At 39.2% G+C, this 27402-nt stretch overlaps 1 protein-coding gene across 5 annotated transcripts; it reads right to left on the minus strand.

The window, feature by feature from the left end:
• Nucleotides 1–480: 480 nt before the first annotated feature.
• LARP1B (La ribonucleoprotein 1B) lies at nucleotides 481–27037 on the minus strand. 5 transcript variants are annotated; one of them, XM_071753836.1, is made up of 20 exons: nucleotides 26365–27037; nucleotides 18351–18412; nucleotides 17266–17325; nucleotides 16213–16381; nucleotides 15671–15814; nucleotides 15016–15159; nucleotides 14599–14767; nucleotides 10639–10783; nucleotides 10254–10428; nucleotides 9285–9457; nucleotides 8458–8829; nucleotides 7200–7323; nucleotides 6183–6394; nucleotides 5688–5794; nucleotides 5115–5275; nucleotides 4650–4794; nucleotides 3577–3686; nucleotides 3229–3356; nucleotides 2399–2447; nucleotides 481–2078 (listed from the first exon to the last, which is right to left on the minus strand). In XM_071753836.1, the coding sequence occupies exons 1-20, from the start codon at nucleotides 26669–26671 to the stop codon at nucleotides 2065–2067; spliced, it is 2970 nt and encodes a 989-aa protein (XP_071609937.1). In that variant the 5' UTR covers nucleotides 26672–27037; the 3' UTR covers nucleotides 481–2064. The 5 variants fall into 5 exon arrangements, with proteins under 5 accessions (XP_071609937.1, XP_071609936.1, XP_071609941.1 ...); XM_071753835.1 differs by having other exon boundaries at nucleotides 481–2447; XM_071753840.1 differs by lacking the exons at nucleotides 14599–14767; nucleotides 15671–15814; nucleotides 16213–16381; ... (1 more) ...; nucleotides 18351–18412; nucleotides 26365–27037 and having other exon boundaries at nucleotides 481–2447; nucleotides 15016–15137.
• Between the last annotated feature and the right edge of the window lie 365 nt (nucleotides 27038–27402).

The following is a 27402-nucleotide window of genomic DNA, read 5'->3' on the forward strand; positions in this document are numbered from 1 at the left end:
ACAGAATTCAGTGGGTTTGTTCTCAGCTCAGTGTGCAAACAGCAGCAATTTATCAGTTTTTCCACCTGTCTGCAAGGGGAGAGAGGGAAAATTCAAATGAAAGGGGGTGTTCCTGAAGAGCTGTGGGCAGAGCTGGGTGGGTTTGTGTCCCCCTGAATAAAGGGACCCTCTCAGCCCTGTAGAGGCCATAAGGACCAAGCACAGGTACTCACCCATTGCTTCAGCTGGATTTATCACTCACCTCTCATATTCTTCTTTGATAAATACCCAGGCATATGAAAAAAATAAATCAATATTGAGCCTGAAGAAAGTTGTCTCACATTCAGAGAAGCACTTCTACCTTTAACAGGCTTGGGTATCTTTCACCACAGTGAGTGCACCACAGGCAACAGAAACTCATGGGAAAATCTACAGCCTTAAACTTTTTCAAGTTGTTTTTCTTCACACTTTGAGTGGGGGGAAAAAAGTTGATACACAACATTATTAGGGTTTTTTTGTTGTTTTTATAAAATTTGTCAAGATAACACAAAATTACACGCACTAAAAGCTTAATTTGCACATTCTCCAATGAAAAAGTGAAAGGAAATATCTTAAATCTATTACTTGTATATACAATTTCAATCCAAATTTACATTCGCATCATTTCCTTGGATAGCAAAAGGCATGGATCAAACAGAGGATTGGGATGTGTCATGTCAGCATATTTGTAGGAGGACATTATTCAAAATATTGGGATGTGTTAATTTCAATCATTTAAAACAGGCCCCTTACAAAAGGTTTGATTTTGTATTGAAATTGTATGAACTGTTGGGGGGGCCACTGCTAACATCGACTCCTTTACAACACAAGTGTCCAGGATTTGTTTCATCAGGATTCACAAGACAGTGACTGAAAAATAAATGGACTTGTTGTAACCCCCAAGATCTGATAGAGGTTTAAAACTCTGCAGGTGGCTGCACAGTCAGTGAGGACAACTTCATGGGTTAAGGCATTTGTGCTAGAGATCATTTTCAAAGTTAAAAAGTTAACTCTTTTCTGCAGTTAACTAAGAAAAAGCTGAAATTCTTCTCACCTACTCCTAGAAGAGATAAGAAGTTAACAGTGCAGATTTTCTTGAGTCTCCAGGAGTTAATAAGAAATTACAGGATATAAACATCCCCATCTTTCAGCTACAGAAATGGAACTTTATTTTAATTACTTACACTGAGTGAAATCGTATTTAGACCTGTTTGAAATTATATAGGCTTACCTAGCACAATTTAAGCTGAACTTCTTTCAGGCATTGCTAAATAAAGCAAAAATAAAATTTACAAGGATTATTAATTTTCCCTTCAAACTCATTACTTAAAATATGGAGAAAAAAAATTTTGAAATTATGCCTCTCCTGCTAAAGTACTTCATAAGAGAATTCAAATGAAGACAACTCTCAAGCCAAGAATAATTGAATAGCTTGCTATTTTAACAACCTGCACAAACTATAGATATTAATTTAAGACACTGTGAAATCAACAGATCCATTTTTCCCTGTATTTTTTTGTTGCTTGAGCCATTAAGAACCAGTACTGAAGGAATTATCTATCTGCAAAACTATCCCAGTTATGTCCACTCAAACTCCATATTTATTAAAATACTAACTATGGAGACCCTGAAAAAAATAGAAATTATGTCTTTAAATAGAATCCAGAAATGCAGTTTCATGTACAGCTGCACATTTTCAAGTGTGCTGTTTGCACAAAAACATACTTTTTATAATAATTCAATAAATTCAAGAGCAAACCAATCACATAGACCTTTCCTTTAAAATTCTGCATATAACATCATATTTTTTGCTTTGGTAAAATACAAATAAGGGGAAAATCTGGGTAAAGAAAGCACAGTAAATAACATGGGTATATCATACCTTTTTCAAGAAATACGAGCTGAAATGTAAGGCATCCCCAAAGCATTTTTTGCATATGCAAGGAATGCAGTTCTTTGTAAACAAAAGCTTGAGGAAAGCAATACTGAAGCCAAAGAATATTCCCTAGGATCCTTCCGATGATCCCAAAACCAAGAGCAACTCTCCTAGGGTAAGTGTTCTGTGGAAAAAAAAGAATCCAATCCTTTGTCTTCCCATGCATTTAGAATCAGGTGCTAGATTGGTTCGCCTTGAAGATCTCCAGATTAAGAGTGATGCACAAGTTGATTCTCAGGGGTGGGAGCTTGTCTGCAGTCTATTTTTCTGGTACATCACTTTCTATAGATTTCGTGGCAGCATTTTTATGGCCTCTGGAGGCTTGCACAGTATTCCCACTGGTAACACTACCCAGTGCCTGGGTCTGACAGGCAGCTGTGGGTTTAGCGACAAGAAGTGTTTTAGAAAAATTAGACTGCTGTTTGTGGTGACCTAAATCCTCACCTGTTGCAGCAACTGGTCTCTTTCTGCCAGATTCTTCACTAATAGGAGGCTGAAAATAAACATGGGCAACCTGTTAGATGTTGTTCTGTCACACCAGGCCTTTTCAAAAAGGATCAAAAAGGACAGGAGTGTTCTATAATCAGACATTTACTTAGGACTTGTCATCTGAGTTATTCACAGGTCACTGATGATGTTCAAAAGCTTTTCTGGCCATTGAGCAGGACACATTAGGGACTTTATACAGTCTTATAGAATTGATTTAATCATCATGACCCAAATGGCTGCCACAACTCCCAGAAACTGGAGGGTTTCAGAGGGTGTTGGTAAAGGAATGCACTGTAACAGAGTTATGAAAAACACAGGAGCACTACACTCTGGCATCACAGAAGTTAAGGGTTTGCCATTCTACAGGAAGGACACACTGAATTTGACATAAAAATTCTCAGCAAGAACAGTGCCTGTCACAGTTCATAAAGACATGCCAGTTGGGCATTAATTAATTTGCCAAATTCTTCAAAGGTATAGAAGTCATCAGTCCTACCAGATGACAAATGAGCTACACTTTTCTACTTATTTCATTACACAATGAAAATGAATCAGCATTTTTTGCATTTTAGCCATCACATCTCAGCACCAGACTTTGGTTCAAATACAAATATCTAGAATAAAACTTCATTTTTCATTCTATTTTCTTAAATAATGCATTTTCTAGTCATTGACAGAATTTGTAAAGCTGCTTTTTTGTGAAATAAAGTACTGTTCTCAGCTTACCCTGCAGTAAAAATATTCACACACACCAAGTATTTATTTAAAATAGGTACTGAACTTACATCCACTCTGAAGTCCTCAAGCCTCTTAAAGTTACTAAGGTATTCCTGCAGTTTGGGGTCAATGGCTGGGGTCTTGTGCTGAGCATATTTCAGATAAGCCCAAAATTTTTCCAGTCCATATAGCTGACCTAATAACAGAAAAAAATAACTGTACCAATTTACAAAGGTCAGATGTAATTAAAAACTTAATTATTCACTGGTAACTATGTGCTTAAGTGAGCCATATGATAAAAGGAATAAGAACAGAAGCTGCTCTTGGGTTAGTTAACAAGTCAGTGCCAAAGAACTGGGATTATGTCCCAGCTGAAGTTATCCCAGAGTGAGCAATAACTGTCCTATGATAATTACCAGCTTCATAGTCTCTCTTTGTTTCTTCTTGGAAATCCTTAAATATCTCTTGCCTGAATTTCTTTTCTAGGCCATAGCTGTAAAATCTAAACAAGCATTCCAATCCATACCTGTAACAGAACAGAGAGGTATGAAAATCTTGCACATAAGCTCCTCATTCCTCAGAAGGATCCAAGTTTTCAGTTTCTCCTTGCATTGAAGTAAATGCATCTTACCCTTCTCATAAAGAACACTTCACAACCAACCTATTGTTCTGAAACATCTTTGCAAATAATTGAGGCTGACTTAGGAAAATGAGGTTTGCCTCACTGTTTCAACTTCTGGACAATAGATGCTCTATATGTGTAGAAAAAGACAGCTGGGAACACCTCCTGGTCTGCATTCACCTGCTGCCTCCTCAGTCCCCTTAAAAGCCTTCTGAAGTTTCTCCTGGCAAATGTATCCTTGGATCAGCACAAAGCATGAAGAAAGCTCAGAACAGAGACACAAGGTATTATTCAAGCCACCTTTGCTCCCTAGGGACTATCACTGCAGTCTTGGATAACTTATCCAAATTTGAGCATTTCCACAGCCAGTGCTTCCTCACTTAGCATTCAAATTGTTGGGATAAAAGAAACAAGAGGTGGGGGAACTGAGTGAAAGGACAGGAATAATAACAAAGAGCTCAAGGAGCAGTGATAATTTGTTCTGTGATTATTTTTCTGGTATTTTTGGAAGGCAAGAAGCAGTTTGAAAAATTGAATGAGGTTAAGAATGTCTCCACCTATGGAAGGAGGAGTCTTACAAGCATTAGCAAGCATGGAGCTGACTTGTCACAGTCAACAGGTTAAAGGATTTTGTAGAATTCAAGACTAATCACAAGTCAGGAAATGCTGCACGTTTAGCTATTTATCTGCAGAGTACAAATAAACACAGATTTTTTCTATTAAAATCATATGTATGCTATTTTAAAGATTTACAAAGACTCAAAGCCAATATGAAAAATGTTCACTTCAGGTATACATAAATTTCACAGTCATTAAAATAAATGGCAAGACCTCAACAGCTTCTAACTCCCAGGAAAAAGGGAATACCTGTAGTGTTCTTTTGCATCATCTAGAGCAAGTTGCTTGAATTCTTCATACATTTTCTTGTTGAAGTGATCTCTCAAAAAAAAGGACCAGAAACGAAAAAGTGTGTTCATTTCTTGGGACTGACCAATTCCCAACCGTTTCCTCTCTGGAACAAAACAAAAACCAACCAAACAAAAAGTTGTTTTGTATTTTCAGCAGAATATTTTCAAGTGCTTTTCCATTAGTAACACACACACAAGACCTTCCACAGTTAAGCAAGTTTAAATTTGAAGGTAATTTTTTTGTCATAGAATGTAAAAATTAAATGGAAAGCGGAATTCACAGAACAGAAGCATCAAATAAAGTTTTTTTTGCTTTCCCAAGATATATGAAGGATTTGTAAACAATGTGGGGAAAAAATGGAGCCAGGTAACACCTGGTAACTTCTACCTAAAATTTTCCAAAGTGCTAACATTTAGCACCTACCCATCAGACACCTTCGGCGATATTTGTGGTACACCTGTTGAGTGAAGCCATTTTCCTTTAACAGTTCATGAGAAGGATGCTGAAATTTTGGAAGAGAATTTGGGGTACAGCCATAACCTCCTGCCAGTGGAGCTCCTTCTGAAGGCGAAGCATTGGAACTGCTGCAGGAGAAGAAAATAAAAAAAAGTAAAATTTCCATGCCACAAACAGGGCTTTTCTCCTGATTCACTTTTCAGCCATTCTGATCTGAGCAGGAGCTGTGATAACAGCACAGTCACCTGATGACCACCAGAATGCACACCTGGGGTCCCAGACACCTGGGATTCTATGCTAAAAAAACAGGTAGCTTTGGATTATTATGATAATTAAACATTACTGTAACACCTGATTTGAGATGACTACTTAAAGACAAAATCACTGAAATGAACACCAGTGCCTCAAGCACTATTACTGCTACTGTATCATGGCTCAACAAACAACACTGAGAGACTTCCAGACTGGCTTGCATTCTACAGTTCTGTCTTTTGTGATTGCTCTTCCCTTACTTCCACTGTATTTATAAAAAAAAATTACCTCACAGAGGAAGTTCTTGACCTGTGGTCTCTGGAATCCATCACCCAACCAACATGACATTCTAAGGGAGGGTTTGTACTGTGTCTTGTTTTTCTTTTTCTTGGAGTCTAAGAAAGTAAATGAAGTATTTATTTCCCTATTTTAGTTTCACTCATTTTCTGCCTCTTAAAAGAAAGTTTAAAGATGTTATATTCTATCTAGAACATTAGAAATTCACAACTATAAAACACCACTGTCGTAACCTAAAGATTAATCTTACATAAAAAATTAAAAATCTTTAGACAGTGCACTTTTTCAGCAAGGATTTTTAAGAAATGTTAGAGAAAAGTTGGAAACCATTTGGTAGAAATAAAAAAGAACGAATCCAGTAAATATTTTTTAAGAGACAATAGAAATGTACAAGTTTCATCTTTTGCCATTTCATTCTTGTGAAATTGTACACACGGACACGAGTTTTCCAGGATTTTTCAAAAAATATTACATCTTCCCATTTACCTTCATGTCAATAGCTCGTGCTTCTTTAACAACAGGGTAGAACCTGGGTGTTTTGTTTGGATCCTGTAGCCTGGGGGTGCGAGGTGTCCTCAGGGTGAGACCAGGGTGAACACAGGGGGGATCAGGAACTGCTGTGGGGAGTGATCGAGCCACTGCTGTTGTTGGAGGTACCTCAGTACTCAGAGAATTACAAGGCAGCTCATCTGCTAAGTCTGCAGGCAGAAAGGAGAAAACATTCATTTTCTAAAGAAACCTAAAATTTCAAAACCTAAGCTCCCCTCATATTTTAAAGGTCTGTTTCATTTCAAGCAAACTGCATCACCCCCAAAGGATAATCCAACTAACAAAAGCACTTGGCCCAGCAGCAGCACAAACTGCTCCAAATTATGAAATAATGTTTCAAGCATGTCTTTGCTGGAAAATTCAAACCCACTTCTCTCTTACCTCCTTGTTCTTCTGTATCTACACTAGCAAAGTGACAGAAAATAAACACTGATGAAACTGCAAGCACATTCTTGCTTTACAGTGAGGTGGTTTTCTTCAACTGTAAAGATGCTTTTTGCAGGTATTTCTTTGATCAGAAATACCTCTAAAGATAAGGTTTGGACACTGTGACTGCTCAGTACAATCATGATACAAATAGAAAATTCTTCCAGTCTCACTTAGTTCCATATCCATTTCCCACAATACTGGCTTCTAGAAAATGTTCCACATGTCACTAGCTATTACTTCACAAGTTGTAAATTAAAGGTACACAAAAGGCACCTGGTTTTGGTGCATGGTGACAATGAAACAGAATATGGACTATTGGTGCCCATACATATCCTCAGCAGGATGAGTACTGGCTTCTTCTAATTCCATGGAAACCACACTACTGATGAACAGCTGAGAATTTGAAAAATTTACAAAGGAAAAGCTCCTCAGAGTGCTCACTGAAGAAAAATCAATACTACATTAAAACAGCTGTAGAATTGTTCAATATTACCCAGATTCTACCACCAAACACCTATTCCTTACCTTTCCGTAACCCTGGGGGTCCTGGAGGAACTTCTTGAGTTGGATCAGCAATTTGTTCTGGTGCAAGGTTATCAAATTCTTCCTTACTAATGAGATTTAGCTTCTTAAAATTCTCAATCTCTTGCTGAATTGGAGAAAGCAAATTGTAAACACAAATGTGTTGCAGCATCTGAAATCCCTCAGCTAACTCAGAGCAAACAGCATACTGTTTGTGAAAAATTATGTTTAAATCACTGTCAAGAATGTAAAAATGGCAGAAAAGAAAAAAATCTCTTGTTGTGTGCTGTTTCTCACTGTCCTCTTCCAGTTTGCTACTCTTCTGGGTCCATTTGATAAGTAATAAAAACTTGATATTCTGCATTCTACCTTTATTCTCAACATTTTTTTCCTCTTTGTCATCTCTTTGTACTCACATGATCCATGTGTCCTTTAAGCTACCTTCACCCCACCCCACAAACCACCTTCATCTTTATACATAAAGATCCTTCCCCTCACCACTTCATGGTTGGTTAACTTTGTTAACTTTGTGTTTCTGCACACAAAATATCTGCAGTGATACAGTGCAATTACCTACAGATACCCCACTCTCTGGCCTCACTCACACAGAAAAAAGGGTTTCTTAATAAACCAAGAGCAGTAGATTAACAGGAGTGCAGCCATACTGGCCCCTGCCTATGTAGTGCTGGAGTTCAACTCTTCTGTAATTGTATGGCTACTTAGTATATTAAAAAATTAAAAATTAGAAAAATAGAGCACAAAGCCGACAATCTAGAGAAGTTTTGAAAGCCTCAAAAGACAGGGTGCCACATACAGGCTAGGAAATAAAAATATTTCTTTAATAAAATAAGATGTGCTATCCAAATTTTCATTTGCTTGCAGATCTAACAAGCTACAAAGAAAACAGAACCTTAATGTGAAGCTGCTTTAAAATTAATGCATTATTACCTTCCCCTCAGTATCTCATCTCAGAAACACTTCCCCTTCCCTTAGGATAAATGTTATGAAACAAGTTAATTCACAGAACAAGAAAACAAAATGTTAAAAATAGTTCTAAAAAATATTCATTCAAAGATTTTCAGTCAAATATGTGACAAGAAAAACCTGCTGGTTTTGCATTCAGCTGCTTACAATAAACAGAAAGAAGTATGAGCAGACAAAGTGTAGTGATTTACAGTTGTGTACCAGACAGCTGAAATTAATTTTGGAACTAAAAAAAAATTTTTGGAACAAAAAAAAAAAAAAGAAAAAAAAAAGTTACCTTCATCATAGTGTCATTTGCACTCTGCACCATCCACAAATCCTGCTCATAGTAGTACAAACCATCATTAATAACTTTAGCAAGTTCTGATGTAATTTTTGCACGGAATACGTGGTTGCCAGTACGATCTCCACCAGAATGTTTCCTCATATATGGTGGTGTCTGTGTTACAATCAAAATCTTGTTTACATCCTGATCATCAATTTCATAATCAGAATCACTGTCTGACCAATCAGTGAATTTACTCTTCTGACTCTGCATTTGTTCCATCTCTTCATCAAACAAAAAATCAAGTTCTTCTTGTTCTTGTTCCTCTGGAGGTGGGGGTGGTTGTTGTTGATCTGATGTTTGTTCAGGTATAGGAACACTTCCCTAAGTCAAAAAAAGGTGATGCATTTTATATTTGCTTAGGATAATGCTTATCCAAATAGGAGATAAACAGAACATGATGGAATATTTTCAGTAAACTAGTGTATGGGAATTAGAAACAATATGGCCACTTGCAGACACTTATTGAGTAAATTACTGTTCTAAATAATTTACCATAACATTTTAGGACAATTATCAATGCACATTACATTTTTCAATAATCAACAGGTACAACTGTCCCTCAGCAGAAAAAAAAACAACATTATTTTCATTTTAGTGAGATTTGGATCAGAATTTTAATATACTTGTTATTCTAGGTCAGGTAGCATAAGTATGCACACTAAGTACTGTATTATCAAGATTCACATATGTGAAAAACCTTGTTTTACAGTATTCTCTAGAAGTTGACAAGTTTACACTTGTTTATTTAAACATAACTGAATAATTTTTTATCTTACCTTTTTTTTCACCGTGGATGCACGATGCCTCTTTTTCACTTCTATCCAGGGTTCAGAGTCCAAATCAGGCAAACTTGTAGACAATCCTTTGGATATTGTCTGAAAATTACTCCTTTCAGTGTTTTCCTTTGGACTCAGTGGGCTTCCCATTCTTGGAGAACTTGGTGCAGACTCTATCAGTGAAAATAGTAGTTCAGTTACTGTTACTAGTTGTTTTCTTGTTGTTTTGTGTTTGTTTCACTAATCTTTTAGCCACAGTTACCATTTTTCTACCTTTCTGGCTAAATGTAACCCTGATGAGCAGAATTTTTTTTCATTTCTAGGAGATAGCTTCTCAAATTTCACTCTAGCATTTTAGAAGAAGATTGATTCTAGTAACTTACTGAAGTAGAAAGTTTCAAGAAGTCAGAGAGATATTATGTGTTATTCACAAACTAAAAAGAGCAAATTAGGGACATGTTTTCTCCACACCATCCACTGGCTCTGTGGATGGCTGCCTAACCCAGTCTTCATTCTTCCTATTTAATTCCATCCAACATTTTGTTAAAATAGTTCCTTGCCAAGAGTTTTCAGAGAACAAAGCCTTCTCCCTATTGATACATGAGTGAGATTCCTCATCCAAAACCAGGATGCACCAATTTCAGATTTACTTTTCTGCTGCCATCAAAATGGAGCAGATTTCATGACTAACAAGATTACTATTACTTTTACTAATAGTAAAAGACTGTAGTCCATCATGCTGTACTCTGGGGAATGGCCACAGCCATAACAACGTAAGAGACATTTTGATCAACCTCACGTCAGCTGTGTCAGCCATGGGACATGGTAGCTGCAAGGCTGGCAGGCATATCAGCTCAATAAACAGTTACCAAATGTACAACTCCTGTTATGAAATGAGTACCAAGAGGCAAACTTCCTAAGCTAGACAGTCAGTCCTAAACTTATGTTTCTATACAATAAATCCTTTACCAGTATGTGAGCCAAAAATTTGGCCTGGTACGAATTCCGGGCAATTGATGAGCCGGGAAAAGTCAGTGGGTGGCAGACTGCATGGAGGAGGACCTGGAATTGGCCACTTTTCTGGATCAACTCTTTTTCTTATCCTCTGATCCACAGTTTCAACTTCTGTACTGTCCTTCAGAGCCTGTGTGACAAGCATATTATAATTTGTAAAACTTTACATACGGGGCGCCAGCCAAAAAAGAACCCCACAAACTTTGCATCTTACAACATCTTTATAAAATCCTTGTCGTTGAAAACAGATTTTCTTTCTCAGCTTCACAGCACAGACTTTATATGGCAGTAAAAAATTCACTAAACCACCTCCTATATACATACTTCTCAATTATTTTACCTCCAAAATGAGTGCAGCATTTGTAGTCAGAGCTTGCATCCGACGGAAGCTCGCAATCAATGAAACAGGAAGAAATCCTTGCTGGTCCATCTTTCTCCTCAGGAAGAAGTCTCTTTCCAAATTTTCTGTGCTGAAATAATACTCACTGCAGAAAGAAACATACAAATATGAGACTACTGCAGGTTAAAGAAAATCCTAAAATAGCAACTTGGAGATTCCTCGTTCAAGTCTTTCATTAAAACCAGAGCCTACTGTGTTGTCAATAAAATGCTTTTTTTAGCAGGTATGTAATTAAAAGCAAGACTCACAGAACAGCACACACACTCAACATGTTAAGACAGACCTACAATCCAGCACAGTACACAGGGGTATAAATCAAAGCCTTGTTACAATTGCATACATGAACTGCAAAAGGAAAAAAAAAACTATGCTCATTTTTTCTTTCACCCATCCCCTCCTTTATTACTTACATGCACAGAAGGGCTCAACATTCTCTTAGCCTCCATATAGATGAAGGACAACTACTGCTTACAGGCAGGGCATTATTATTTCCCACACAGCAGTATCAGTGCACCTTCATCCTGAACTGTATCTCTGCTTTGCTCAGTTTCCAGTACATTAGAAGGTTTAAGTATCCTATCTGAGTGCTGAGGCACACACATGTACTCTGAACCATTACTTCAAGCATGCTTGTGGGAAGATGAGAAAACAAAAAGAGTAATGACTTCTTTGTCGTGAAACTGTACCAAAAGGCACAACAGCTCATGGAGAAAGGGAAAGTCTGAAAGAAGAGATGATGTTTAGTGGATAAAGAGAAGCAGGACAAGGACCATTTCAGGAATCTGACAATACCACAGAACAAGAGATGAGGGATAAAGAAACAGCAAAACGACAAATCTTCTTAAACAATGAATCTGCTCCATGAAATGATCAGGGTGTCAGGATGTGTTAGACTTGGTCAAGAGAAGTAAGGATTTCAAATCATGATCTGTCACACAAAGCAAGAGAACAAGGAAACATCCTATGAAAAATAACAGAAAAGAACCACCCCCACTTAATAACGACTCCTAAAATCTAGGCCTTTTGCAGAGTTAACACATCATACCATGATTTTGCATGTTACATCCAAGGAATACTACTCCTCATCAGATTCAGGAAAATGTAGGTAGTGAAATATTTAACGTAGAGCAATTAAAATTCTATGCCACAAGAATAGAGGTAGTGCAAAAATAAAACAAGAGAGCATTAAAATGCTGAGAAAAAAACTCCACCCACTCACATGCAAATATAAACGAAGTTAGAATTCTAATTTTATCAAACTATAAAATGCTAAGCATCTTTAATGAATTTGGGGTCAAGGCAGAGATTCCCAAGAGGGGAGGACTCTGATGGTATCAATGACCCAAGGAGAAGTTTGATACAATTTCTTTCTCTAATTTTTGGCAGCTAAAGAAAATTGAAGCAAAAGCTCTCTGTTTCAAACACCCAGCTCCAAGACAGAATGAACACAGGGTCTCAAAGTTGGACAATAAGACATACAACAAATGAAAACACTGCCATTAAATCAGAGCAAACAGAGAAGAGAATAAGGCTTTCAGACAATTAAGATCTTACTCAGAGCTAAATAAACCGATCAGTGAAGCAACTGTGCACAAAGAGAAGGTTTCTTTCAAGAGTAAACTATTTACTGTTCTGAACTGCTGCATATCTTTTCCCCTCCCAGCCTAGGAGATAAGCAAGCACAAAAGCCATAATCAACATTTTACTAATGTTACCTTTACAGTCATACAGTAAAGGTAAAATCTCGTAACGATTCACCTAGTTAAAAATTCCACAAGCAGAAATGGACAATGACTGAACTTGACTCAAACTGCCTCACTTGATGTCCATCACTCTAGAAAAAGGAATGTGAAAGACCATTAATGATAAATGAAGACAATGTACAAGTTTGCTTCAAGTAGAGGGAAAAACCTAAACACACACATGCCCTCTCCAGCTTTTCTTTTCTTTTTTATTCTCCACAGAGTCCCTTCACCTATTCTTGAACTAACACAGACTTGGACGCATGTCTGAAATTTAACCCATTTCTTTGCTTTTTGAAGAAAGAGGACTTGAAATAGACTTGTACTGTACATTGTAGACTAAGGAGTTGCTAAGCACTGAAATTTTTCAGGCTGACAACTTCAGCCTGTAATTAAAAACATTAATGATATTTTTGTATGTAATGCAAATATTAACATCTCTTTACATCAAGCTGGTTCTAGGGTTAAGCATAAACTGCTTAATAGCAGGGTATTTCCTGCTGAAATTACATACCAACTCAGTTGGACAGTCTCTAAGGATTTTCCCTATTAAGCAGGTAAAATGTTTTAACATTGATCAGTTCACTAGGATTCAAACCAATATCATTTTTCTAATATATTCTGATTTATCTTGGACTCTGTAAGGAACCCTGAGAACTAACAGTGCTGTGTGGCTTTACTCAGCATGTATGTTCTTCTTTGATATAGTTATTTAATATTTTATAACTAAATTATGAAAGGCGGACAAAGTCATCCCCATTTAGAAGCTAATAAAAGGTAACTGATGAGTAAGATCTGTTTCCCATAATTTTCAACGTGATAAAAGAAGTGAACAGAATTAAAAAACACCTTTTAATCTTTTCTTTTAAGGAGCATAAAAATAGTGAAGTTCTGTTCTAAGCCTGTTCAAGAACCTCCCTCTCTCTCTCCTGGAAAGCAAGCTCCATAATCCAACTGCCTTAGGAGTTCATATCAGACAAGCAACCAAAGGCTCTGGTTAGCCAGCCCTGCCATGTCTTCTACTGACACCTGCCAACCCCTCGTTGCTAGAATAAAATACAAATATAACCAGAAGTCAGATGTGACCAATGCTTTAACTGACATTTTTCTCAGCAGAGGGGGGACATCATCATGTCCTACCTTAGAAGGTCTGGATTGGATTCTACACTGCATGCCCAGAAATCTGGCCAACAGTCTGTGCTCCTCCCTCACTTGTCTGAGGACAGTGCAGGCCGATTATCCTGACATGGGGGTACATGTCCACTGCCAGGTCTCATAAGGGCCTGGCAGCAAGAGTAACAAAAAAGACTGCAATAGAAGTTTTGAAGTTGATAGCCACATGTCAGATACTTTCTGCCCTTTAAAGAGGCTTTTTTTCTTCCTTTTTGCGTCAACTGTAACAAAAGAAGCGAGAATAAAATAAGCAAATTGCTTTATGGAATACAAGGGCAACCCAAAACCACCACAAAGGCATCGCAGAGAAATGCCGCTGCAAGTTTAGAAGATGAAATTTCTGCCAGTGGTGGAAACTGTCTCTTTAAAATGAACTAGTTGTTTCCAGGCCCTTTTTGACTTGTCTCCTGGTGATAATCAGTCTTCCAGATGGTTTCTCATTGCCTAATGGTGTACACGAGAAAGTAAACAGTTCAGATTATTGAAAAATCAAGTACCATTGCAAAACTACTCTCTTTCAGTTAAATGTTTCAGGTGAAACACTCTGAAAACATCAAACTAACAAAGACTTCTCAGGGAAATTGAGAGCAGTAAGGGAAAGGTCTAGCTTCATCACCCAAGAAGAGCTTTATAGGCAAACAGACCAACAGTACTCAAAAGCACAAGCTCAGAGACATCCATATCTCAATTACATGACAACATAAAAGGAGGGCCATGTACCATAAATAAAGCAGGTATACGAGTTAGAGCCAGACTACAGCACAAGATGCAGAACAGCTTCCTCAAAATTCCTCCCCATCACTCATGTTTTTCCACCCCACCAGTGAGTAACTTCAAACTGACACTTCTTAATGGTCAAAAGTTAAATTGAAATGCCTTTACCTCCATCTTTATATGGACAGTCAGGATTAAACACTGTTTGAAATAAGTTATTTCATCTTAACTAGGTCGCTAAAAATATTGGTACATTAAACAATCTACTCACATTTGATGTTTTATATATTCTTTGAGAAGTGTTTCATCCACAGAATACATTTGCACTCCTGTTCCATCACCATAGTAATACATTATGCTAGCATTAAGCTCAGGTTGAAACACTTGATCAGTTCCTTCACCATACAGTTCTTGATAACCAACTGAATACTCAAAGTTCACTTCAAAATAAAGGAGAACACAAAAAGAAGATGAAAAATATTATGTCCAGCCCACAAATAATTTAAGTCATGAGACACACTGCTATTTTTTTGTTGTTTTCCACTATCTGATTTTTTAAAGACTCAAGCCACTTCATATCATTAAGTTACAGGATATGTTTTTCGAGACAATTCTTAATTCACGTGCAATCAGTAACATTATTAAGGTAATTTTTAAAATTTTGCTAAGCATCAACTTCTTTGCATACTTCTAGGGTTTCCTCTGCCTCGTCCTCTTCCTCTGCCTCTACCTCTTCCTCTGCCCCTGGAGGATCCTCGGATGCTGCCACCCTCACTTCTCACACTGCACACTTCATCATGATCCTCTCTCTTTTCTCTCTCGCGACGCCAGTCTTTAAGAGAAAAAAGCATAAAACTTGCAATCATAATTAAATATGATTAAATAACTAAGAATTTATGTAATTTATGTTTACTCTGGGGGGATCCACGACTATAAAAAAATATGCTGCTCTGATTCAGAGCACCAGCACACACTGTAAAGATAGACTGCTTCCAAACTCAGTTACTCAGAAGAGTCAGTGATTGAGACATTACAGCTCTGATTGATTTGTGCAGAAGTTAATAAAAAAAAATAATTATAAATGTGCCAGTAAGCTTGTAAACTGGATTTTTAGAAACTTGGGATTTCTTTAGAATTTAGACAACTCAACAATTTAGAATTTCTTAATTTCTACAGTACAATTTATTTAATTTTTGTTGCTTACAGGCACATAGTACCACTAGGTTTTACTGAGTATGGGCAAAGTCAAGTTTCAACATAAGCTGCCAATTTAATGCCCCCCCAGATAACATTATACTTTATTTGCCACAAGTAGAAAGCCTCAGATATTGACAAGTACTCACTCCTTGTCTCATTCCGTCGGTTGTTATGAGATATCAACTTGTTTGTGTCCAGTGCAAATCTTGAGCTGGTTCTAGAGCCTGGTCTTTCTTGACTGTCTGACCTTATGTCATCCAAGTGAAGTGGCACCCATTTCTGCTTGTTACCTTGAAAAGTTAATGAATCTTAATTATTAATCAAGTTAATACTCTTGATTTTAGCACCACTTTGGGTTTCAGCTCCTAAGAGGACTCTAGAGAATTATGCTTGAAGAGCTAGTAGCAGTTAATTTCAAGGTATAAAACCTGGGAGAAGCTTAGTAGTGACATTTTAAGATATGGCTGATAATTAATAATAATAATCGTAGTAAACAAGAATTTCTCAAATTGAAAGGTAACCACCACTCAACTTTAAATTTATGAAGTTAAATTATTTTATTAAATGAATTTTTAGATCTAAGCTCCATTACCAAGATTTTACAGCCTTTTCATCAAGTCATTCAACTGGATTTAATGTAACAGTATCAAAGGTCACTTTTTGCATTATACATAGTGCCCAGACTGACCTTTTTTCCTTTGATTATTTGTTTGAGCTTCATCTTCACTAATATTATCTCCTGGACCATCTGGCTTGGTCTCTAGGTTGTCCTTGATTCCATTATTGGTTTTTTGATCAGATTTCTCCTCCTTTTCTCTTCTATTTATTGGCTTCTTACTGTGGCTTACAGTCTTACACTGCAAGAGATACCAGCAATTATTTCTGACAGCACAGCTGCTGATAGCAAAAGGTATATGTTTCCTTTACCCATTATTTTTCTAAACATCAGAGCATGATTGAAAATATCAACATTTTTGGACACAGCTACAGAGGTTCTCTGCTCTGTATCTTGTGTTACAACAGTAGCCCCTGAAAAGTTAGGAATTATTGCACAGTGAAGCTGAACACACTCTTCACTAACAGCATTTTTGAGTTATTAGACTATAGCAAACAAAGAGGCATCTTTGATTCACACCTTAGCAACTGACAAGTGTATTGATGATGGGGAAGCTTATAAAGACTTTTTAAAATTAAAAAAACAAAAACAAGGATCTCATATAAATCCTAAACCATGATGGGACATATGCCCACAATGAAGTATAAGCACTAATTTATTGGCATGTAATCTATTCAGGTTTTAAAGATCCTTTTAACAATCTCTAAGATTTTTTTTTAAATCCTGGAGAACAAGCTACAGGAGGAGGAAAATTCTGCCTAGCAATAACTACAGTGTTGTGTCAGACCTAGAGACATCTACATATTTGACCTCCAATGCTAAAAGCCTCATTAGACACCTGACAACGTTTTGTTGCTGACATAAACAAAGTTCTGATAATCAGCTGAGGGAGAGAGCATCAGAAGCAGAGGTTGCAGGACAAATGATTCAAGCCAAACTACCTTAAGACACACTTCTAAGGACTTAATTTGGACACATTCACAGCACAGAGCAGTATACTGAATTATTGACAAAATTTCTGCTGAAACTGCAACACTTTCTGAGGGAAATGGTAAAGAAAACCAGAGAAGTCAACATGATTTAAAAAAAACTAATACTGAGGGGTAAGTAAGTAGGAATACTTACTTCATTGTTTGCTATTTCACTTGGTGTTGGCCAGTTTGTTAAATCACCAAAATCACCACCCTGCAAAGATGACAAACAATTTATAGTACTTCCTAGATCTCATCCTTTTTCATACATGGAAGTTGTCAGTAATGACTCAGATGGCCAGACTACCCCTTTGAGCAGAACTGTTAGAAGAAGCAATTTTTTAAAGCTGAGACACACAGCAGAACTAAACACACAAGTTTTGAAAACACTCTTATCAATTATAGAAACAACTGCTCATTGCAGCCACAACCAAATCAAAGTCCAGTACTTCTTAGCTTGTCATTAGTTTATCTGTTTAAAGAATGCACTCATGGAGAATATGTTAAGAGGGCACATCCAAAAAAGACAGCAAGTAGGCAAGCAGAATTTTCTACATTCTATTATAAAACAAACAAAGAGGACTTAGGACTTCTGAGCACACAGAAAACAAGTGTCAGACTAAATATTGTCTTACACATAGCTTCCTGTGTGACTTAAAGGTATCTGCTACTTTTTAACTTTTGTTGCAGGTATTTGTTGACCAAAAAAGGGGTGGCTGCACAAAATTTTAGCAAGTTTTTCAATAAAAGGATTGTCTCCTGGTGTCTTAACTATAATTCTATAATAGCACAGAAAGCACACACACTACATAATACACAAAGAATTCTAAAACCAAAATACCACCACTTGTGCTCAAGTGATATTTCTTTGCTGTCCCTTCACATTTTTATATAATTCCATTGGGTTATTTTTAAAGAACTGTCCCTTTCCTTATCCCTCATAAATACACCACTTTAACATCTGATTTTAAAAATTCCTTCCATTTTCACTTTTCTGCCTTCAGAATTAACCATCACCAAGGCAGAACCTAACACAGCTATAACTTCAAAATCCCTTGCTATCTTTTGTATTTTAGTAGTATCAGCCACTTAACCATACTGAATATTTACAGCCAGAAACACTCCACTGAAACTGTTTCATTTCCCTACCATATATCATCAGCTGAGTTTAATTCCAGTTAGATGAACTGAGATTTCTAACTCAATCAGTCCAGTAACTCATATGTGACAGATACACACCTTGCTGCATTTCCTTGTCCTGGGTTTTGCTGCTTTTATAACTTTAGTGGAATTTTGTAGTTCTGAAAAGGAAGAAAAACATTTAAAGATGAAGAATTAGACTGCAGTTTACAAGAGTAAGGACAGTACACTTACACAACTCTTTTCAGCTGTCTATCATGCTACATCAAAGCCTTTTTAAGACCTTGGTACTGAAGTCAATGAACATTTCCAAAGAGTAATGAACATTACACAACACTGAAAAACTCACATTCATAATGAGGGTAAATAAACTTGAAAACTAGGTGTACAGAGTACTATTTATAACACAGAATATAAGGATACTAGGTGTACAGGATACTATATAACACAGCACACAGCTGTAAGATCAAAACTATCTGGTATTTTGATAGATCAAAACTATCTACTATCTGATCAAAACACTGGTATTTTAACCTAAGTAGTAGCAGAGAAAACAAGCCCCTGAAACAGATGAGCAAAGTTATCCATTAGAAGCTATGTTTAAAAGACAGAATTCATTTACAAACTCCATCATTAGGCAAGCATAGAAAAAACATAGAAGCAATTACATATTCACAAATTCCTAGTAATATTCTTGTATAAGAAATTACTCAAATGCCAACGAAACTTTAGCTATATTTCTCATAACTAAGCTGAAGCCATGAAAAAGAAAAGGTGAAAAGAGAATACTACTATAAAAGCTGCAGTAAGACTAGCAGATTTTAATGTCCAAATTCCACAACAGGTATGTTTAAGAAAAACAAAGATTTGCAATGAAGCCAACACACGTTTTCAGAACCATGCTGAGCCGAGACCTAAACTCTGTATCAATGATCCCATCTGATTTGCTGAGCCTGAGTCAATTATACTTCAACAAATAATATCTGCAAGGAATTAATATAATGCTTGGAAATACTCACTCACTTGGAACTCACTCATACGTATGACAAGGTTATTAGGCCTAATGATCCTAGATCAGTAACCTCCATTAAAAAAAAAAAAAGTATTTACATTTACTACATTTTTTAATACATGTGCTTAATAAACCCTCTGGACATAAATCACATTGTCTTATCCTGTGCAGTTTTCCCCTGCCCATCCCTATTTTTTTGCGTTGTGAATTCAGGAGGGGGAAAAAAGCATTAATATCAAATAATTTTTCTTGGAGACTAGAACTGAGACAGAGGAAAATATCTCAACTTCTGTTAGGCCCTGGCCTCCCAGTGCACATTTTTCTGTAGGAAAGCAGGCACAACCTCTCCTTGAAGCCTCCTCTTCAGTATTTTATTGCAAGAGAAGCTTGAAACATCGACCATGACTGAAATCACTCGTGGATTATTATTTCATACAGGGATAACATCACCTCCTCGAGCTTTTATCTCTTTCACATCCAGTGACTAATCTTCCTTATCACAGCTTCACACTGGGAACCCCACCCTCGTGCCACAGTGACTCTGAACACCCTCTGTCTGGTTCCTGGAATATCCTCTGAACGTTAGAAGCATGAACTCATGCACACTCCATGTTCCACCACGAACTGCATTAATGTTGCTGTACACAACTTGCACCTCACACAGGAGCTGTGAATTCAGGGAATCCTGACTCACCTGTGACCTTCACCACACCACTAGTTTTTGGGGTTTTTTTTCCCCTCCTACGGATCTGCTTTATAAAACAGACGAAACACACACACAAAGCCTCTCTTGCCATCCAGCCTCAATTAATTTTAGACTGACAGCTTTCAGATATAGGCAGGGGATGTACAATGCTAATTTTTACCTGTCATTCAATAGTAAACTAATTGCCCTTTGCAAAACAAGCCAAACAGCTGTAGAGGTGGAGCAGCAAACAAATTTGTAATTTTCTCCACTAAAGCTGCCAATTACCTGTACAGGTAAACTGACTGGCCGTGGTGTTTGTGCTCCAGCAGTCTGCATACAGGCACCTCTTATTAGCTGTTCCATTACCTTCCTGAAGCCTTTTTCCATCTCACAGCACTTTTACTTAAATTGCCACCGAAGGACTGCTCTGCCAGAACTTCTACTCTGTGTCACCAGGGTGTAGAGCAAGGCATAAAAAAATAAAAGACTTGATGTTGCTGCACTATCTTAGTCATGGAATATTATTCCAAGCAGCAGGAGAGGCTATCTGGATCAAGCAGAACGAGACCCAACTCCTTTAATGGAATCTTTCTTATTTGCATGCAGTAATGTAAGACTTGGAAGATACATTTGCACACTAAATGAAAAGAAAATTAATATTAGGCAACACACTGTCTAGCTGATGATGCCCCTTCTGAACTCACAGGCACAAGATCTCACCACACCCTGTAACTCCCCCCCTTGAAAACAACTCCACAGAGTTTCTTGTCCTCCATAAAGAGCCATGCTCAATACCAAATTTAACTGATCTTTCCTGACCACCTTTCTGGGGCTTATCATGTGGGAGCTGGATTTTAGTGTGAAGCATGAAAGGCAAGATAAAGGACAAGCGAGGGGGTGGGGAGGGAAAGGGTGTGAAGAGTAAAAGAACAGAAAGTCAGATCACTTAAAGGTTTTACCCAGGTCACATCTGTTACCTCGTTATGAACAAAGCCTGAAGCCACTGTCCAGGCAAAACTCAGTGTAGAGTGTGTCTCAACAAAAGCTCTATGCTTAACATCACTCCAGTCTTTGGTTTCAACATCCCATAACACTGCTGAAGACCCAAAAATGGCCTCTTCAATACATCGTTCCAGCAGAACCCAACAAGCCCTTGCAAATAAACTATTTCAATTCCCATCAATTCCAAACTGCATTAAAACAGTTTATGCAGTCACATGCTGCAAAGTCATCTGCAGCACGCAGTGTTGACAAAAAAATTCAGTTATCTTCAATTACTTTACTTGCTGGGTTTCAGATGAGTTCTGAGGGGGCCTGGGGGGGAAATAAAATCAAGGATGAGGAGGTTTAACTGCAAATTATCACCTTCAATCACTGTATTCCATCCAGTAAAGATGATGTCCATGGTAAACAAACCAGTTTTCAAAGTCATTTTTATTACAGTTCTTCCAAGACTCTTTATATACTACATCCTAACATGAGGTATTTTCTGCTGAAAGACATGGATGTACAAAGAGGCCAAGTGTAGTACCTCAATGTATTTGGGACAACAGTTCTGAAAAATGAAGGGTGAATTTTGGAACTAATAATTTGGAACTACTAACAGCAATCATCAGGGACAACAGTAACAAAAAATAAAAAAACCAGACTGGATGATGTGCAGAGATTAAGGAAAGCAAAGTTTGTGTCAATTATACTTTTATAGAAAAAACACCAAAGTACCACTGATTACAAGACAAATTACATTTTCAGTAAAAGTACTTCAGAATGGAAAGTTCTACAAATAACCAGGCAAGTAATTTTCCTAACAGAAAGGGAGGGATGGTATTGTCACTTTCTTCTGAAAGCAATCTATTAATAAAATGTGAAACATATTCTAATTTTTATAGAAACACAGTTTGCTCTAAGGATTCCTAGACAATACTCAGGTTTTATTTTTACTTGGACTGCACACTTATTTCCCTCAGTGAAGAAACAACATTGCATAAATACCAGAAGTGCTTCAGGGGGCAGCTGAAATGACCCAGTAAAACAGATCTCCAAAACTTCAGTGGAACATGTTTGATTCACTTGTACATTTTCCTTCCAATGCTCAGTTTGAAACTTCACAGCATAATTTATTTTTAAACAAGGTAAGCTATGTTAAAATCTATTTTTTTAAGAGATAAAGGTGAAAGTCTTTCAGATGTGACAAAGCAACCCCTTGGAGTATGTTGTAATTTAAATGCAGAACATGGATTTAGATCCAAGATTCTAGGAAATGGGAACAACAGTCATTTCCCACAACAGTACTAGTATTTTATATCAAAAAAACATTGGACTGACCTTCTTCACACTATTTAAACAACTGACCAAGACAGCAAGTTATGACACCTGTGACCTCCCATATAGTTACATTCAAAACCATACAGTTTTTCAACACAATAAGCAATAAGGAAAAAATCCCCACTACATGATTGATAATAATTGTACTATTTTTTTCCCTTGCATTTCACTCCTCATCTCTTTTTAAATAGCTTCTTAATAGAGAGCTGCTGCCTTTGACTCAATTTCTACAAAAGCTTTCATGGTCTATAAGGATGCTCGAGCACAGCAAGACAGTTCTGTGTCTTAGACTCTAAGCAGAAGGGTGGATTTCTCTTTCATAACAGGTTTCCAGCTTAGAAACAAAAAAGCCAAACAAACCTACCATACAAAATTACACATATGCTGTTACACACAACTAAAATACTGACAGCAGGTTTGTAAAGATAATGGTTTATTTCCTTCAGGCCTGAGGTATTGCCAATGTCTTCTGATAATTCTTAAAATAACTTTTAAAAGCTGCTATTCAAACAGTTCATCCACAAGAACTAATTATAACATCTGCCTTAGATACACCAAAAAAAATTGATAATCAGATCATTTACCCATTTACTAATCAAATGCTTGATATTCCTATTAACATAGTATACCTTTACTAAATTGTACTCCTACAGCCTGCTTGCTAGCAGACCAAAACAGGTTAATTTATACAATAGCATTACAGTGAAGTGGCTCTGCTACCAAAATATCAGGTAAAAGGTATTCTTCGATGCCCAGAAATAAACACAGTGAAGAAAGACATCCTGAGCACAATATAAAAGACTAAAACATGCTGTGATTTTAATTAAATACATCATTCAAGCACACTAGTGAGCAAACCCACTTCAACCACTTAAAACAGCACGTTTTGCTTCATTGAATACTTCAATAAACTTCATGAACAATTTTTAAATAATTATCTAATGAATTATTAGAGATCCCCATCAGCTACACAAATCACAAGGAGACTAGAGAACCTGTCAGTGATTCCCTTTTGCAAGCTTACAAAAAGGGCAGCACTTCAAGGTTGCAAACTAAAGAGGTGGGAGAACTTTCGTAATAAATTATTTCAATGACTGAGTCCAGGAAAATTATTTATGTGCAGGAAGGGTAAGTACCTTCTGCTGTGAGAGCCCAGCTCCAGGGGGAGCTGAGGAAAGCAAGACTCAGGGGAAAGACAAGGAATACAGGATGAACGCTGGGTTGTTGCACAGCTTCAGCAAGGACACATCTGCTTGGCTCAATTTAAAAAAAAGCTTAGCTTGTTACCTTGTAAAAATTATCTACAAGATTACAAAGGGCTTCTTCCTTGTCACTGTTCCTCTCCTCTTACTCATAGAGCTTCAACCAGCAGAACTGTGGATTTGCTAAAATATATTGGCTGGATGCTGCAAGGGAAGGTGAGAGGAGGAAGTACCTTTCATCACTTGACAGCCTGTGCTAAACCTACCTCACTGCATTCTGAATCCCTCAGATCAGACAGAAGCCTATTAATCTTGCTAGTAATTTCATACTGCTACAATGAGTATACTTTCTCCATGAGTAAAATGCAGACTAGGAAGTAAAAGCAGCTGTAGAATTCTGCAATTGTTCCATTTAAAAGATAAGTTTAATAAAAGACTTACTCAGAAGCAATGAAATGTGGAAAAAATCAAATATATTTGCATTAGGTGTTTGGTTTACTATAGAACATGACTAAAACCTCCCAACATACCTAAAACAAAAAAACTAGAAATGTCATAGTAACAACAATTTGACTGAATTCTTTCACTGAGAATTTAAAGCCTTTTATATTACTTTTTTTCTTCTAGTGTTGGGTGACCTAAACAATTTATTTCAATGACTAGAGTCATGTTGGACTCTATTACAAACTAATACCATGCTAAATTGAAAGTCCAAAGATGACAGACCAAGGTCAATTTTTCTCAAGTGTGTAACTATCACTAAACATACCATATGTGCACATCTCAGGAAACTTTAACAAATTAAGCCAGGATCAACAAGTCAAACAGGATTCAGTCACTACTTTGATGTGAGATTCTTCTACGTTTTATTATCCTCTTTACAGAGTTCTACATTCCATCCCAGCAGTATTTCTGTTCATCTGCTTATTATTTCACATGACTAATTTCCATACTACTAAGGGCCTAGTTCATTAGGGCCCAGTGTGACTGGCTCTGCTCTGTCCACACAAAATTAGTTACTTCAAAATCCATCCCTCGTTGCAGATGGAGGCACAGGGCAATTCCTTCCTTCAACCAGCCAGGAAAGATGAGCTGCTTTGCCTTTTCCAACAGAAAGACTGGTGTCCTTCGTGGCATTTTCAGTGGAGGCCAAACCAAAACACACCCCCTGGAATGTGCTTTACACCCCTGCCATTCCCAGCAACAATGCCTCCCAGATTTGTTCAGTTTTACACTTGGCACTGCAAATGATGTCCTGGTACAACTGCTTGTTTTAATACTAATTTGATAAAGCACAAATTTTATATATAATAAGTTCTCTGAAATTATCTCACTGGGGACATAATGTACACAGTGTATTAACTCACTGCTTCCTTTCTCCTCCTTCCTTCAACAACTGTGTTTTATCTTAAGTGGAAAAGTAAACTTCACAGAAGGGGAAGCACAAGGTGCTAACAGCAACAAAATAAGCTTTCCCAATGCCTCTCATGCACCATCTTTATTACTGCCACAGCCAGGCAGAGTGACAAAGTTCCCTTTCATCCATGGACAAGACCACAAGCTGCTGCACAGCGAGATGGACTGCAGAAGCTACACATTAATAGGTATTTATGAGTGCGTCAGTACACACCAACAAAACAATTGAGATGATAAAGGTGACTGTATGCATTGCCAAAAGGTTTGATCTTCAGCTAAGCAGAGATTTTGTGGTCTGGGGAACTCCTGTGTTTGCATGACCTGTACACTTGAAACTATAAATTATATATTTCTCTTTATGAAGGAAGTACATTCTTAATTCAAGGATAAAAGTGACTGTGAGATCACAGGAAGATTTGTCAGGTGCCTTCAGGAACAAGTGCTGAGATTGAAATGTTCTGGAAGCACAGGTTGAAATACGTATTTTGAGGTCAGCAATTTACTTCCAGCCAAAAACAATACTCCAAGAAGCTGCTCACTTCTAGGAAAACTTTGCTAGCCTAAGCATAAAGCCCGGCTATTTCAAGTCAAGTCTTCGATGACCAGTTTTGTAAAGCCATCTGCCTGTTTGGTTGTTATGGAGCCTATAAAGCAGCCTTTTTCTTATGTGTAGTGGTTAAAGGCCAGAAAATTACACCCCATCTACTCTCCTTCCCTCTCCTTCCACATAAACAGTTTGAATCACGAGAGCAAACAAACTGACTACTTTTGTTAGCATTTAAACCCCCACAATCCAAACCTTCTGGAAAGTAAAACCAGCTAACGGATCGTACAAAAGGGCTTTACTCTATAATTAGGCAAAAAAGACATGCGGTAAAGCGAACGGCGTTCGGTAATATTTCTAAAGAAAAGCAAAGCGAGACGAGCAGATTTCTAACCCCATTTGCCAGTCCCACAACCCAGGGCCATGCGGGGCTCGTCGGAGGTCACACACCCCCCCCCTCCACCAGGCCGGGGGTGACCATTTGCCCGGGATCCTGCAGCCGGCACAGCCTTTCGCTCCCCCGAGTCCCGTCCCCGTGTCCCCGTGTGCCCCGTCCGCCGCCCGGAGCCGGGGGAAGGCGGAGACCGGACCCCACCTCCCCTCGCACGCTTCCCTCCTCTGCCCATGTATGTCAAAAACCCGGAGCACCCGTGCTCGGCTCCGCCGGGGCCGCACGGCTCCGCCGCCCGCCCCGCACCGGGGCCCTGCCCTTACTCGAGCACACACGGCGAAACACGCGCGTTCCGTTCCGAAAAAACCAAACCAACAAATCCAACGACCCCCTCCCTCCAATAAACCTCGCCGAAACAACAACAATACACCCAAAGAAACCGAAAATAAAACCAAAATCCCCCGAGCCACCCCCACCACCCGGCCGGCGCCCGTCCCACGGCCCCCACACCGCGTTCCCGGCCTGTCCGCCGCACCTGGGTCCTGCGGGCCGAGCGGCCCGTCCGCCGCGGGAGGGGAAAGGCTGCTCCCCGCCGGGCCGCGCCTCCTCCACGGATTCTCCTTGGGCGGCGGGGCTTCCACCGCCGGCCCCCGCCGCCACTCGCCCTCCTCCGAGGCCTCCTCACCGCGAGGGGTGCCGGGCTCTGCCCGCCGGGGCTCCTCCGACTCCCGGGGCCGGCTGACCGCCGAGTCGCTGCCGCCTCCTCCTCCTCCTCCTCCTCCCTCGGCACCCCCCCAGCCCCGCCGCTCGGCGGGCGCCGCCGACACCTGCGCCGCGGACATGCCCGGCCGCCCGCCGCGAGGGGCCGCCGGCAGGGACGGCCGCGGGGCAGCCAAGGCGGGGGCCCCGCCTCCTCCTCCCCTCACTACCGCTCCGCCGGACGGGGATACGGGAGATTCCCCGTCACCTCCCCCGGACGGGCCGGGCCGGGCCGCAGCGCCGCTCTCTCTCTCTCTCTCTCTCTCCTTTTCCCCTTCAGCCGCTCATTCAGCTGCCGCCTCCCGCACCGCAGCCCCCGCTCCCAGCAGCCGCAAGGGGGGAGGGAAGCAGCGGGGGAGGGAGGCAGAGCGAACCGCCGCCTCCCGCCGGCCCTGCCCGCCCGGAGGGGAGGGGGGGTGCTCCGGCGGCCGCCGGCGTAGCAGGGAGGCGGCGGGGCGGGGCCTGGGGCACTCCGGTGCGTTATGACCTCACCAAGGCCGCGGCCCAGCGCGGCGGCGCCGCGTCCTCCCCGCCCCGATCCGCGGAAGCGGCGGCTCCGCGGGCTCCTCTGCAGCACACGTGCAGGAGGAGAGCTCGCAGCCAGGCAGCGGCGTTAAAAACTGTTAAATAACTTCATTTCAGCGGCTCGGGCAGCTTGGGTAGTACCGTACCGCGTCCTGACCTTGCGTTAACTAAAGAGATTACAAAGAAAAAAAAACTTCTACAAGCGAAGTTGTAGAAGAGTGGCAAGAGGGCAATCAACAACAAGTGTTCAGAACCCAGCCCAGTTTGCACACAAACTCAGATCTCGGGA

The sequence above is a fragment of the Heliangelus exortis genome, chromosome 10 (assembly GCF_036169615.1).
Source record: "Heliangelus exortis chromosome 10, bHelExo1.hap1, whole genome shotgun sequence".
In the NCBI taxonomy this organism is placed as follows: Eukaryota; Metazoa; Chordata; class Aves; order Apodiformes; family Trochilidae; genus Heliangelus; species Heliangelus exortis.

Excerpts from the sequence above, each read along its gene's own strand:
- LARP1B (XM_071753835.1), bottom strand. The coding sequence starts at position 26,671 with ATGTCCGCGGCGCAGGTGTCGGCGGCGCCCGCCGAGCGGCGGGGCTGG. Across the intron at positions 9,458-10,253 it reads AATTTTTGGCTCACATACTG|AGTCTGCACCAAGTTCTCCA; the intron begins GTAAAGGATTTA and ends TTTCACTGATAG. Across the intron at positions 8,830-9,284 it reads CATCCACGGTGAAAAAAAAG|GGAAGTGTTCCTATACCTGA; the intron begins GTAAGATAAAAA and ends TTTTTGACTTAG.